This window comes from Peromyscus leucopus, unplaced genomic scaffold (assembly GCF_004664715.2).
Source record: "Peromyscus leucopus breed LL Stock unplaced genomic scaffold, UCI_PerLeu_2.1 scaffold_244, whole genome shotgun sequence".
In the NCBI taxonomy this organism is placed as follows: Eukaryota; Metazoa; Chordata; class Mammalia; order Rodentia; family Cricetidae; genus Peromyscus; species Peromyscus leucopus.
Window position 1 is genome coordinate 155,457 of NW_023505117.1, and position 13,935 is coordinate 169,391.

A 13,935-nucleotide genomic window follows, 5' to 3' on the forward strand; every position below is an offset into this window, starting at 1 on the left:
CAACAAATGCTGGTGAGGATGTGGGGACCCCTCATTCACTGCTGGTGGGATTGCAAGTTGGTGCAGTTACTATGGAAATGAGTGTGGACACTCAAAAGCTAAAAATAAACCTACCATATAACCCAGCTACACAGCTCCTTGGCACATGCCCAAAGGACTCTACCTCCTGCTTCACAGATACTTGCCCAGCCATTTCACTGCAGTTTTATTCACAATAGCTATGAAATGGAAACAACCTAAATACCCTCCAACTGATGAATGAATAATGAAAGCATGGTAGATATTCGCAATGGAATATTACTCAGATGTAAAGAAAAATGAAATAATAAATTTTACAGGTAAATAGATGGAACTAGAAAATATTACACTGAGTGAGGCAATCCAGACCCAGAAAGACAAATGCCACGTGTTCTCTCTTATCTGTGGTTCCTAGCTCCAAATAGTCAGATGTGGGTATATAATCTTGAGTAACTGCAGATACCAGGAAAGTAAAATGTCTGTGGTGTGTGTGGGAAGGAGCTCCAGAGAGGGGGATAGCAGGATAGAGGTGACAGGATGGGGAAAATGAATAAACAGGGAAGAGATCGATAACTCAGGGAGGGCTATCAATACAGGAGAGGGAGGAAAGAGGGGTAAAATAACACTACAGATGTTTGGGAAGGGCATAGGGAATTATTATTTTACATTTGCCTAAAATCACATATAAGTATATGTGCTTACATAAATATAAATACACACACAGTATACATGCAGTTATACCACTTTGGGCTAGCTATAATAATCCACCCAAGACCCATAGAAATCCTAGTACCAGGCATGGGAAACCTCCTTTTGAGCTATTGGGAAAGGGAGTTCACAAGGCTCCTACAACACTATAGGCTAATGTCAGTGTCCTTGGTTGCCTCTGTTGCCAAAGACACTACACATTTTGGACATAGGACCCAGAGGACTGCAGATAAAATTGAGCTGAACGCCTCCCCCCAGAAACTAGCTTTCATAGTCCCAGAAAGCACTATGAAAACTGTTCAGGGGTGGAAGCAATTAATAGCCCTGCCTGGCTTTGACACCTATGAACCACAGCAACGGCCAGTGTGACACGATAGCCCTAAAAGTGCAATAGTGGCACTTGATCGTAGCAGAAACCAACGGCTGTCTAACTGGACTCAAGGCCTACTGCCTAGGAGGGAAATCATTCCTACTACTGTAAACCTAGCCAACTACACATGGCTAGTGAAATCACGGATCTTAGAGGAGAACCTACAGCAAGGCCCTTCTCCTAATCCAGCATCACTCCCATCGACACGCTAAATACCTAGCTTTACATGCACAGTTAAGTGTAGATCTTACCCTAACCAAAGAAGGTTCTTTCTGCAGCAGGAGACCAGTTCAGAAAGCACAACTAGTCAAAATTCAGAGCAAAATGGACTGTGGGGTGCTCAGCCCTAATTGATACCTCTACTACACAACTCCTGTGTCTAAGGCCCAGGGGACATCATGGGAGAGGGGCTGGACCAGGAGACCAGGCAGTTTGCAGTGAGACTGTGGCTTCTGGCTATGACGAGAAACTATAGCCATGAAATCCCAACGCCATGGCTACCCCTCCATCACCCGTTGACATCCAACATAGATGGGGAAGTCTCATGGGGGACCCACCCCTAGATGAGGGGCTACATGCAATTAACAACTGCTGGAAGATGGAGGATTCGTCTTCTCCTGGCTGGTTATCCAATACTCAGTGGTCCGCCTAAAAGCTTACATATATGCAGCAACACAGCATCGACTGGGCAGGGTCTATTTATGTTTCTGGTCTATATGCATATGTAACAGCAATGGTTAAAGAAGGAGGAGGTTATGAATTTGGAAGGAGCTGGGGGTACATGGGAGGGGTGGGAGGAGGAGAGCAAGCAGGAAAATGATGTAACTATATTTTAAAAATTTAAAAGACAACTTTGAAGGACATTCAGAGAATACTCACTGCTGGTGGAGGACAGATGGCTGTAGTCGACCTGAAATGTAAGATGTAAGTAGGATTAGATATCATTTTTCCTTTATCCAAATGAACCCCTTGAGCTAAAAGCTTTGTTAGTGGGGATTAGGGAGTTAGAAGCATTTGCCTGATAAAGTGGTTGCCCGTGAAAAACAGTGCTGAGGCTTCTCTGGTGCAAATTAGTGCAGAATTTTGAGGGCAAAGTTGGATGGAGCCTGCGCGCATGGCCTCTGTGGGTCACCCTGTGAGATTCTCAAGCCCTCTGGATTTGTTTGTTTATTTTTCTAGTGAGGAAGCCTCCAAGTTTTCAACAGATTCACAATTCCCCATAAGGTTACACTCTCATTAAGGGACACTTTCCCAATGTTCACACAGCACCCCTGGGATGCTGCTCTGATGACATGGGATGCTTCTCTGATGACATGATGGAAGGGACCCCTGAGGAAGGAGGATAGAATTGGGCTGAGGAGTAGGGCTGTGTCCGCACTCCAGGACTGGATGACCATCAGGGACCTTCCGCACAGGGCACTTCAGTTGATTTCTATTCCTAATCCTGCTAGATAGGAGAGTCACAGGATGTGGACTGTGGTGGGGAAGGAGAGTTGAGAAGTGGTCCCACGGGTTTTATGCTGAGAATTCAGTGGCTGGCAGTCAGTCACAACGAGAATGGATTCCTGCCAAGAACCTGCTCTGCCTGGTCTGCCAAGTCCCTGCCCCAAGGGCAGGGCTGTTGAGACTTTCCTCTTGGCAAGGAATTTGGTGTAGAAGCTGTTTATTCTCTTGTACCCCCAAAGTCATTCTCAGTAGGATATTAATCCCTCAGGGATGCAGGGATTCACAGTGCCTGGCAGTCAGGGGATGTAGTCGGGCAAATAAACTGCTACACTGTGTTTAATTTTATAGGTATACACCCCATCTATCACCTTAGTCTCCAGTTGTCTTTCCTGAATTATCCAATTTTCACTCCATTTACTACATTCGAAAAGTGCATAGAAAACTTTTGTTTAAATGGCCTTTTATGTGTCATAATTACTACACTGCTCAGACCATGACACCCTGAACTATTGGGAAGGAATAAAATGGAAGGGAAAGGACATTGGTTTTCTCTTTTTCAAATGAAATATTTTTGTAGTTAAAATCCTGTTGTTTCAAACTGGAAAAGATTAAAAACTGCAAAAGGGATTTGCACATCTCTTTAAACTGCCCTCCCATGTGTCAAATTCGATTTTATTTGATCAATTGTCGTATTAGTCATGACGACAAAATACCTAACGAAAGCAACTTAAGGAAGGGAAGAAGGGTCTGTCTGAGGTGGGAACGAGTGTGAGGCAACTGGTCAAACTGTGCTCAGACAGGAAGTGGAGAGAGATGGATGCTGGTGCTGATGCAGTACCCTTCCATCTTCTTCTCTATTTCATAGAGGCCCTCAGCCTGTGCGATGGTGCCACCCATATTCAAGATAGGCCTTGCCTGCTCAACTGAACCTCTGTGGAGCGTCTTCACTGACACGTCCAGAGCTGTGTCTCTGAGGTGATTCTGAGTCTAGTCGGTTGACCTAGTCAGTGGAAAGTGATACTATCGGTAAGGAGACCAGGAAGTGAGGGATGGACAGGGTTTGCACTCACCGGGCAGCGTGGATGGGTAATGAACAGCTAGGAAGCAGGATGGGTTGTGCTAGGGCATAGTGCCACATTGGCTGAGGGAAATGAAAGCATCAAGGACTGGTGACATACTGAAACCCAGGATTTCTGCACCCAGTATTGGCACATGAAATTCTTTCCGGAGCCAGGCAGTACAGAAACAACACATTAGGACGACGCTGAGAAAACCTAGCTATAAAAAGTACAATGAGTGCCCAAGAAGCATCCACTGTTACAGATCAATAGCAAAGCCCTTGCATCACACCACAATCAGAGCCAGACATTCCAGAAATCGTACAACTATCCACATAGGACATGGAGAGTGTAATGTTACTATGTCTCCTAGCAAGAATGCGCCAGTCTTTTTAGCTAGGGTCTGCCAAAGATGAAATTTACATGGGCAGGCGTTGTAAAGAGCTGCACACAGATGGATATGGACATAGACTGAAAATTACATTGAGAGTATTTTAGGATAAGTGCTAACATAAAGGACAATCCTCCATGAGGTCCCCCGAAATCTCTCAAGACTTTCATGGCAAGTTGGGGTTAGGCTTGCCAACTGGCCTGTCTCTGGCAGACTTGTGAACTCCAACTCCTTCACACAGCAGCCAATCTGCACAGCACCAATCTAATCATGTCTGACTTTCAAGGACATTCATGTCCACTAATTAAGACATAGACCCCCTCTCTCTACTGAAGGGTGGTCTCTGCCCAGCCTTGTGGCCCTCACACCATTAAAACACATCAAACGGAAGAGGCATCTAAGATTTCACCTTGCTCTCCAGCTTCTGGTTCTAAGTTTGTATGTAGCAGAATCTTAAAAGTTCTTATTAATAAAATCAAACCCGAGGTCAGTTTTGGGGTCCATGCTGGTAGATCAGAGAGACAGAACAAGCCACAGCTATCTCACCTCGCCGGATCCTCAGCTGGTCTTGTTTCCTCAGACTGGAGGCTTCTGAGTCCTCATCCCAATGGCTCTCAGCTGAATTGCTGCTCAAAAGCCTGAATGCTTAACCAGCCAAAAAACTAACAGCCAAATGCTTCTAGTTTCTGGTCCTCACGCCTTATATCTTTCTGTTTCTACCACACTCCCTGGGATTAAAGGCTGGCTTTCTGGGGATTAAAGGCGTGTGTCACCATGCTTGGCTTTTCCAATGTGCCTTGAACTCACAGAGATCCAGAGGGATTTCTATCTCTGGAATGCTAGGATTAAAGGTGTGAGTGCCACCATTTTCTAGCCTTTGTATCTAGTGGCTGTCTGTTCTCTGACCCCAGATAAATTTATTAGAATACACAATATTTTGGGAAACACAATACCACCACATTTGTATAATCTGCATATCGCCACAATGATAGAGAGAGCGGCTCTGAACTGCTCTTTTCATTCCTAACCGTGTGAACAAGATGCTTGGCAGCTCCTATATCTACCACTTCAGATGAAGTGGCATGCTGCAGTTTACTCTACCCCTTCTCTTTGGAAATGGCTGCATGGTTGTTCATCATGCATGCACTTTGCAGAATACTGGGTGAGGAGATCTGTATGAATAAAGCTTTATATTTATTTACTTCCTTGTCCTTAGAAAAATTACCATGATTGGTAATACAGACCGAGTCAAGGTTTCCACTTCTCTAGCTCATTCTAAGTAAGATTATTGAATGGTATTGCCAGTGAAGGACGAACTGTAAAGCCTAAGACAACTTCATGAAGAAATAGATTAAAATAGTTTCAGAAAATCAGGTGTTTGCCTAGACTGCTTTGAAGGACTTTGCACCCCTTAAGGACAGGTAGGGATAGCTTGAGATTTCTGTTTCTTGGTCTCATATCACAAAGGGTTCCCTGGCTAGCTCTGCACACAACATGGAGCATGAAAGGAAAACACAGGAATTTTAAGATGCAAAATTCTTGAACCTATACAGTAGATAGCATATAATAATACAAGGATTATTTTCTCCCACCACATATATATGTGTATATATGTATATGTGTATGTAATATCTGTATGTTAATTGCATTAGGATTATATGGAAGGTATTCTGTAATTAAGATAGTTCACTGTTAGGCCGGGCGGTGGGTGGCGCACGCCTTTAATCCCAGCACTCGGGAGGCAGAGCCAGGCGGATCTCTGTGAGTTCGAGGCCAGCCTGGCTACCAAGTGAGTTCCAGGAAAGGCGCAAAGCTACATAGAGAAACCCTGTCTCGAAAAACCAAAAAAAAAAAAAAAAAAAAAAAGATAGTTCACTGCTGATGGAGGTCTCACTAGGCAATCTGTACATATATTCATTTTATATAAAAGGAATGTCTTCCTAGATTCCCCTTTCCAGGAAACTATGGCCTTAAGAACTGAAACTGGCCTTTCTGTAAAACTGGCCTTCCTGTTATTGCAAACACATGGCTCCCTGTGTCATGGCCTTCCCTGATTATTCTGAGTGCACTAAATTGAAGGTCATGGTAACAGAGTTAACTAGCCTTGGACACAAACTTCATACAGGTCTAAAAAGTCATTTTTCCTTCTATGTAAGATTTCCTTTAAAAAAAAAAATGCTGGTCCATTTAAAATGTTATTGTACCTATTCTTTCCCATCTACCTGTTCCACTTCTCAGTGCTTGCCTCTTCCCGTAGGCTGCAGTGAAGCATTGGTTGTAGTTCCCTGAAAAGCATGACGCTGCATGGGCCAAAAGGTGGGCGACAGCTGTTACAGAGGTAGAATTCCACTGATGCCAGACCAAACTACTGAAGGAAAAGCACTCACTAGGTATGGTCCCATGTGAAAGAGCAGGGTAGAGGCCATGTCTTGGAGACTCACTAATGAAACTGTTGTTGCTGGCACTGGCTTTTATTTGTATTTTCAAGGAACTGCCTGTCCCTCTGTTAAGAAATTCTGTGTCATAAGGGACTTTGCCAAAAGTGGCTTGCTAGCTTCTCCTAACAGCACACAGAAGCACGGGCTCGCTTCCCAGCGGAGCTTCCAAACGACATCAATTGCCACAGGATACTGGTCTGCCTTTAGACTTGGTCCATGTGAGGTGGAGGTAGGTTAGAAAAGGCGGCATTGCCTCCAAAAGAAAACAAGGACTGATTATAGCCGGAATGGTTCCTTGGGGATGGTTACTAGGTGGGAAGGATGCAGAAGCCTTGGGCTGCAGACCCATAGCCATACCCACTGAGATGCTGCATCCTATTTGTAAAATAGTAACGACAATACCAAGGCATGGCCTGGATGTTCTGAAGGATGATGACCAGCCTCCTAGAGTATCTGAAAGCATCTGTGTGTCTGTTGCGTTGGGTATAAAGAATATATGGAGCTTGGTATAGGGGCACATGCCTGTAATCCCAGAACTTGGGAGGCTGAAGCAGGGGTATTCTAAATTACACACCTTTCTAGTCATCATTTTTCTGGATAATTTCTAGACAAACAGCTTGGTTCTCCCCTTTTCTCACCTTCCACTCCTTTCTAGAGCCAAGCTCGTCTGGCTTCTCACCACCACTCCACTGTCAAAGGCTCTCTTCAGTATCTCCATCAATCAAAAGGCACTTCCCAGTCCTTATCTTAATGAGACTCTCAGTCAGACATTATTGACCTTCATTTCTCAAAAACTTAAGCCTCTCTCGGGTTCCAGGACAGCCTGTTCCTCCTCCTTGGGCTCTGCCATCGGTTTCCTTGTCTTTGCCTGACATCTTGACACAATGGCTTCTCAAGTCTGGGCTTAAGGACAGCCAGCTGTGCTGAGCTGGCTAAGGATTCAGTGAGCCACTGAGGCATGCAAAGGTTTAGAGCAGCAGGCAGCATGCAGTGGATGCTGGGTAAACATTTGCTATGACCTTCAGTTGAATTCATCTCTACCAGGGCTTCATGGGAAGTTCCAAAGACATCATCATGTTAGACCTCCATCCACACTGAACTCCAAAGATACCCAGTGTCTGACTGCTCACCTTAATGTCTCGTCTTACTGCCTCTGCTGATGCTAAAATATCCCACATTTTCCTCTAACTTGGTTTAGACGGGATCATGGGCTAGTTTGAGAATCCAATTAAATTTTTTTTTTCTTCTCACAAAGCTTTACCAGGTCTATTAGTTTGTATGTGTCTTGAATCCATTTGTGGACCCCATGTTGAGGACTGACATCCTAGTGGTATGTCACTTGAGCTGGGTTTTGAGAGAGAGAGAGAGAGAGAGAGAGAGAGAGAGAGAGAGAGAGAGAGTAGAATTCACCTGGTAGACAGGAATGCCAGACAGAAAGGGCAGAGCTGGCAGAAAGGGCAGTGTGGCAAAAGTAGGCATCAGAAAAGCATGTCAGAATGGCCAAGTCAAAGAGCAAGGAAAGGTCTAGGAGAACTGGCCAGCATGAGAGGAGTTCACAGTCCAAGGCCATGTTCAGTTCTTGCCCTTAACAGACAAAAGAGCTGTAGACACTTGGAAGGGAGAGCGACAATACTAAGAAAATCCAGGCATGGGGGCACATTCCTATAATCCCAGTCCTTGGGAAGCAGGGCAGGAAGAACAGAGATGAGAGTTGTCATCGACTACTTGGTGATTTCGAGTCCAACCTGGACTACAGGAGACCCTGTTCCAAACAACAACACAACAACAACAGCAACAGCAAGTAGCCAACACTTAATGAGTGAGTTCTGTGTGCTTTATATGTAACTTGGCCAGAATAGAAAGGGGAAACACCAGAAAATGAGTCAACTACTAACAGCAGGTTTGATAGCTAAGCTAAAAGTCCAAGTATACGGAGTAGATCGCAAATACAGGGCTAAGGGCATGAACTGAAACTTCTGTTTCAAATAATACCATTTTACATTTTTAATTTAAGTTTGCTAGTGGTGCAATAAGAATTCTTTAAGGCCGGGCGGTGGTGGCGCACGCCTTTAATCCCAGCACTCGGGAGGCAGAGCCAGGAGGATCTCTGTGAGTTCGAGGCCAGCCTGGGCTACCAAGTGAGCTCCAGGAAAGGCGCAAAGCTACACAGAGAAACCCTGTCTCGAAAAACCAAAAAAAAAAAAAAAAAAAAAAAGAATTCTTTAAACAGTTCTGTCCTGGTACAGCAAGACTCTTTAGTGACAAGCAGAAACAGAACTTGGGTATCTCCACATTAACTAGCCCTCCCCAGGAGTCCCTGGTAGCTCTCATGCTGGCCTGCCTCCTGGGGTGAAGCCACCCCTCAAAGCCAATGCTTACTCCCTCTTCTCCAAGGCCAAGGCCCTTCTGGCAAAACATCTGCTTCAGGAGAGCCGCGCAAGTTAAAAACTAGTGGGACAGAGGCTGCTTCACAGCAGTTACAAAAGAGCTGGCAAATGTTGCTCTGTTTCATTCTATTCACGGAGGAGAGGGGCGCCAAGGATGGTCAGCTGAAGCTGGTAAGTAACAGTGGGGGAGGGTGTGTGTGAACAGTCAAAGAATTCTTGTCTACTGTGCATGAGGCCTTAGGTTGGAACCCCAGTGCCACAAAAATCAAGAAAGAAAACTAAATTGACAAGTTTCACACCAGCAGAATTGAAGCGAAAGCAAGGGTGGGCGGGGTGGGACTTCAGTCAAGTTACTCCTCCGCCATGGTTACCACAGTTGGGTAACAGGGAAAACCCACTGTAGGGAAGAACGTAGGTTCAGTTGGGTTAGGTCAGAACCGAGGTCCATTCTGGAACAGGCCTCTCTCTCCCCGTCCTCAGTAGATTGCCAGATCCTAAAATTAGCTCGAAACCGCTCCACCTTCCAGGAATTCCGAGGTCTTCTGTAGTCCGGGTAGCCCCTGACCTCCAGCAGGATTTCTCCAGATAGGAGAAGACACCCTTTCCTACTGAGCATCCTGGATGTAGTGCTGAGTGTGCACAGGAAAATCCTCTAGATAGGGGCTGGGTGGAAACCATTCCGGGACATTCGCTTCTGACAAACGCATTCTTTGTCCTACTCAGGAAAACCGCTGTTGGGAGAGGGCTAATTAGCCTCCAAAGGTTTCAGCTAATTACTTGAGTCCTTTGAAGCACATAAGACCCCCATTCACAATATCCTGCGGGTACCCAAGGCTGGCGGGGTGCAGAGGCGGCTCAGCAGCACAGTGTAAGTGAGCTATGCAGCCCTCTTAGCGGGCTTCCGAGAGTCTTTTTCATGCCAGGTGTCCCACCCTCTCCACCTGCTTTCCTCATCTCCAGGGCCCGATTCCCGGGAGGCTCCCGAGCTACTAGAGTTCCCAGCTGGTGGGAACAAGTGCAGGCGCATCTCTATCTCACAGTGAATACTGGCACCGAGGGCCACAGGGCTGCGAGGGATGACGCTGAGCCTCGGGTCCCACCACCGTCCAGTCCAGGGTGGGGCCCTTCCCGCCCCTCTCCGCCCTGTCCCAGGCAGCCACGGACCACGCCACTAGCCCGCAGACACTGAGTCCCAGCCCCGATCCCGATCCCGCGGCAGTGGCTCGGGATCCCGCCCCTCCTGGTCCGGCTCACCCTCCGGTCTCGGCGCCCGAGTCCACGCAGTCCTCCTCCTCACCGCTTGCCTTCGGGTTCATGGCGCGCGTGCCCGCCGCGCTCCCTCGGCCCCGGGTCCTCCGAGCGTCTCGTACCCCGGGCCGGGCAAGGACCCGGCCCCGCGCGCCAGCAGCTCGCCGCGCCCTCTCGCGGCCGCGCCCTCCCCGCCCTCCGCTCGGCGCTGCGCCGGCGCGCGGGAGCCACCAGGCGAGGACCCGAGCGTGCGCACGGGATGCGCGCGTGTGCACGAGCGCAAGCGTGAGTGGGGGAGGTGGGGGAGGTGGCCTATCTCTATGAACTTGGGGTGTAGTGGGCGTGCAGTGTTTAATCTTGCACCCACCTGAGTAAGTGCCCGGTGGCTGTGCTTTCTCTAGAGCGGGCAGTAGATGTGAGTGGACGCAGCAAAGCTGTCCTCCCGGGGCTCACAGTAAAGAGTCCGGAGTCCCGGGCTTGCTCAGAGATTTTTCCAGCCTCAGTCTGCGAGCAGCACCGGGAAAACACCCACCAGCACAACCAGGGCAGGGTGGGATGTCTCCATTTGAGGATCAGTTAAAACACCTGAGTGATCTGCGGAAGCTGAGCTCATTATCGCCTCGCTCAGCGTGCAAACCGGGCGGAGTGGCTTCTCACTGACCCAACTTGCTAGTGAATGCATTCTTTTTGTTATCTGTTTCAAAACGACACGAAGAGGTATGGATGTGCCTGCGTTCAAGGAATCTGGCAGCAAGAGGGTGGTGGATGTTAAACCCCGCCATCCTTCAGGGTGGGTTACTTGAGGTAGCAGGGGGTCATCTTCACTCTAGTAGGTGAGGTGAGGCAAGTTGTTGTTGGTGGGTTAAGAGCAAGTTAGACTTAATTCTGGTGGTGTTGTCATTGGACGACATGGAAGGCACTTACTTCTCTTCTGAAGGGTAGCGTCGAACCAGTGGCCTTGCGCAAGCTACAACCCAGCCACCTTTTCTTTTCAGACAAATTATTTAACCTCCTTCAGCCTTAATTTTTTCACCTATTGGGCTACTGCTGTCTTTCCTGTACCTCCGTGGTGGGTTACACGGAATCATGTCTGTAAACAGTTTGAGTCCTGATACCTGCCAAATACTAGTTACAGGGGGTCGGTCGGCGTCCCAGGCGAAGCCTAACCAGCTGAAGTCCTATCTCAGCTTGCACAGAGGTGTCACTCCCGTGGGACAAGTGATGAGGAGTAATACTGTTTCCTTTCTTCCTCTCCTTCCCTGGCCTTTCTTCCCTTCACAGAATTGGCATTGCTTTCTGATTCTTATTTTAAACATGTTTATTATATGAGAGAGAGTGAGAGAGAGAGAGAGAGAGAGAGAGAGAGAGAGAGAGAGAGAGAGAGTAAAACAAAGCAGAGTGGATATGCAGTCTCACAGTCAGGAAAAAAGTACAGGTGAGTGTACCCACCACAAACCTTTCCTAAATCTAAAATTCTTTTTCCCAAACAAAAATGGATGTGTTATATTCAATTTGGTGCTCATTAACAAAGAAGCAGTTCTTTAAGGGAAGTGTTTTGAATATCACTTTAACTATGTAACAATGTGTTACATTTATTTGTGCTGCATTTGTTTAATTATGTAAAGATAATGTTGCATTTGTTTTACCTTGCCTGCCTAAGGCATCTGGTTGGTCTAATAAAAAGCTGAATGGCCGATAGCTAGGCAGGAGAGGATAGGCAGAGCTGATGGCAGAACAAGTAGGGGAAGAAATCTAGGCTTGAGAAAGAAAAAGAAGTATATTGGTGACATATTGTGTACCCCTAATAAAATTTGCCTGAATATCAGAGAGACAAAGGAACAAGCCACTGCCACATCTTACCTCTTAGACTCCTCAGCCTGAAAAAGCTCTCCAGCTGAAAATGAAAGCCTTTGGATCTCAAGTGCTAGGATTAAAGGTGTGTGATTCTCAAGTACTGGGATTAAAGGTGTGTGCCACCACTGCTTGGCTCTGTTTCTCTCCTAGACCGAATCGATCTCATGTAGTCCAGGATGTTTTGAACTCACAGAGATTCAGATGGAGCTTGGCCTCCAGGGTGCTAGGATTAAAGGTGATACTGCCTGGCCTCTATGTTTAATCTAGCAGCTTGTTCTGTTCTTTGATCTTCAGGCAAATTTTATTAGGGTACACAATATCTCAGCACAGAAAAGAGAATGAGGGAGAAAGAGAGGGACATGCCGGGGCCAGAAGTCGGACAGCTGCCATCCAGAAATGGAGACAGCAGGAAAGAGAGAGAGAGAGAGAGAGAGAGAGAAGAGAGAGAGAGAGAGAGGAGAGAGAGAGAAAAAAGAAGAGAAAGGAAGGAAGGAAGGAAGGAAGGAAGGAAGGAAGAAGGAAGGTATAAAGCCCTGAGGCAAAAATGTGGATAAAGAGAAACAGATTAAAATAAGAGCTAAGCTAAGGCCAAGCTTTTCAAAACTAATAATAAGCCTCAGTGTCATGATTTGGGAGCTGGTTCATAGCCCAAAGGAAAAAGCCTGGTACAGAGACATCCAGTTTGCTAGGTTGTGGTTTTAATCTAAAAATGTGCCCTGAAATTTAATGTGCAAGAGCTTGGTGACCAGCTGATGGCTTTTGAGAAGTGATTAGATCATTAAGGCTCTAACCTCATCATTCCCTTGGTGAACTCATTGTTAATTGGACAATTAGAAGGTGGGGTCTAGTTGAGGAAGTAGGTCACTGGGGATGTATCCTGTCCCCACTGGGTGAGCACCTCTACCCTGACACACCCTCTGTGATACGAGGCTGAAAACCATGGAGCTGAGCAACCACAAACTGAAACTTCTGAGTGCGAGCCAAATTTAATGCTTCTCTGTTGTTTTTTTTCCAACAAAGAATCAAAGTGCATTGCTGTGGATATTGCTCTATATAAATAAACACTGATGGCCAGTGACAGGCAGGAAGTAGGTTGCCAGGCAGGAAGTAGGTGGACAAAGAGAGAGGAGAATTCTGGGAAAGCGGAAGGCTGAGGAGGGAGACACTGCAGCCACCGCCAGGATAAGCAGCATGTAAAGACTCTGGTAAGCCACCAGCCATGTTGGCAAGGTACAGATTTATAAAAAAATGGGTTAATTTAAGATAAAAGAACAGTTAGCAAGAAGCCTGTCACAGCCATACAGTTTATAAGTGATATAAGCGTCTGAGTGATTATTTTATAAGTGGATTGTGGGACTGCGGGGCTTGGGGAACCTGGAGAGAAGCCCTCCAGCAACAGTGCATTGCTTAACACATTAAAGATAACCTTTGAGGCACCAGAACACGTTGGTCTCACATTGAGAAGTGAAAACAAAATGATTCTTGATTTAATTTGATGATGGGAAAGCACCCATTTGAATTCTCCACTTCTATCTCGGTGTCTTCTGTCTGCTTGTAGTTTGTGCTTGCCAGCCTTTCTGTCACCTGTGTGGTGCTTGTGATTTTTGTCTGCCCTAACAAAGGGCTCTGCTCTGTACTCCCAGAGCAGCACAGGAAGCATGGTGTGGGGAAAGGGATGAGAGATTCGCTATGGAAATCTTTAACAGAGTTTTCTTAGGAACTATGTCGCCTTACCACCACCGAACAGCAAAGAGCAAGCCAAACATGTTATCAGGCTATAGCCACAGGTTGTTTCCAACGTCTATGTGAGACATTTGTTGGATAAGGTTGCTTTCAAACTGTATTAGTCAGGTTTCTCTTAAGGAACAGATCTGATAGAATGAATATGTGTATTTTAAAAGAGGATTCATTGGCAGCTCAGGAACAGGGTCATGTGCATGTCTCTCCTCAATGTTCTCTTCAGTGTCTACAGAAACCTCTTTTTTTTTTCTTTCTGTATGGAGATCTAGAAATTCAC

At 46.5% G+C, this 13,935-nt stretch overlaps 1 protein-coding gene across 1 annotated transcript in view; it reads right to left on the bottom strand.

Annotated features, from left to right (window-relative positions):
* LOC114693810 (protein FAM124A) overlaps positions 1-10,163 on the bottom strand; it is a 51,877-nt gene extending 41,714 nt beyond the window's left edge. The window contains 3 exon segments of the mRNA XM_028870337.1: positions 1,959-2,006; position 10,001; positions 10,071-10,163. Coding sequence (XP_028726170.1) covers positions 1,959-2,006; position 10,001; positions 10,071-10,132 — 111 coding nt within the window. The 5' untranslated portion in view covers positions 10,133-10,163.
* Positions 10,164-13,935: the final 3,772 nt, after the last annotated feature.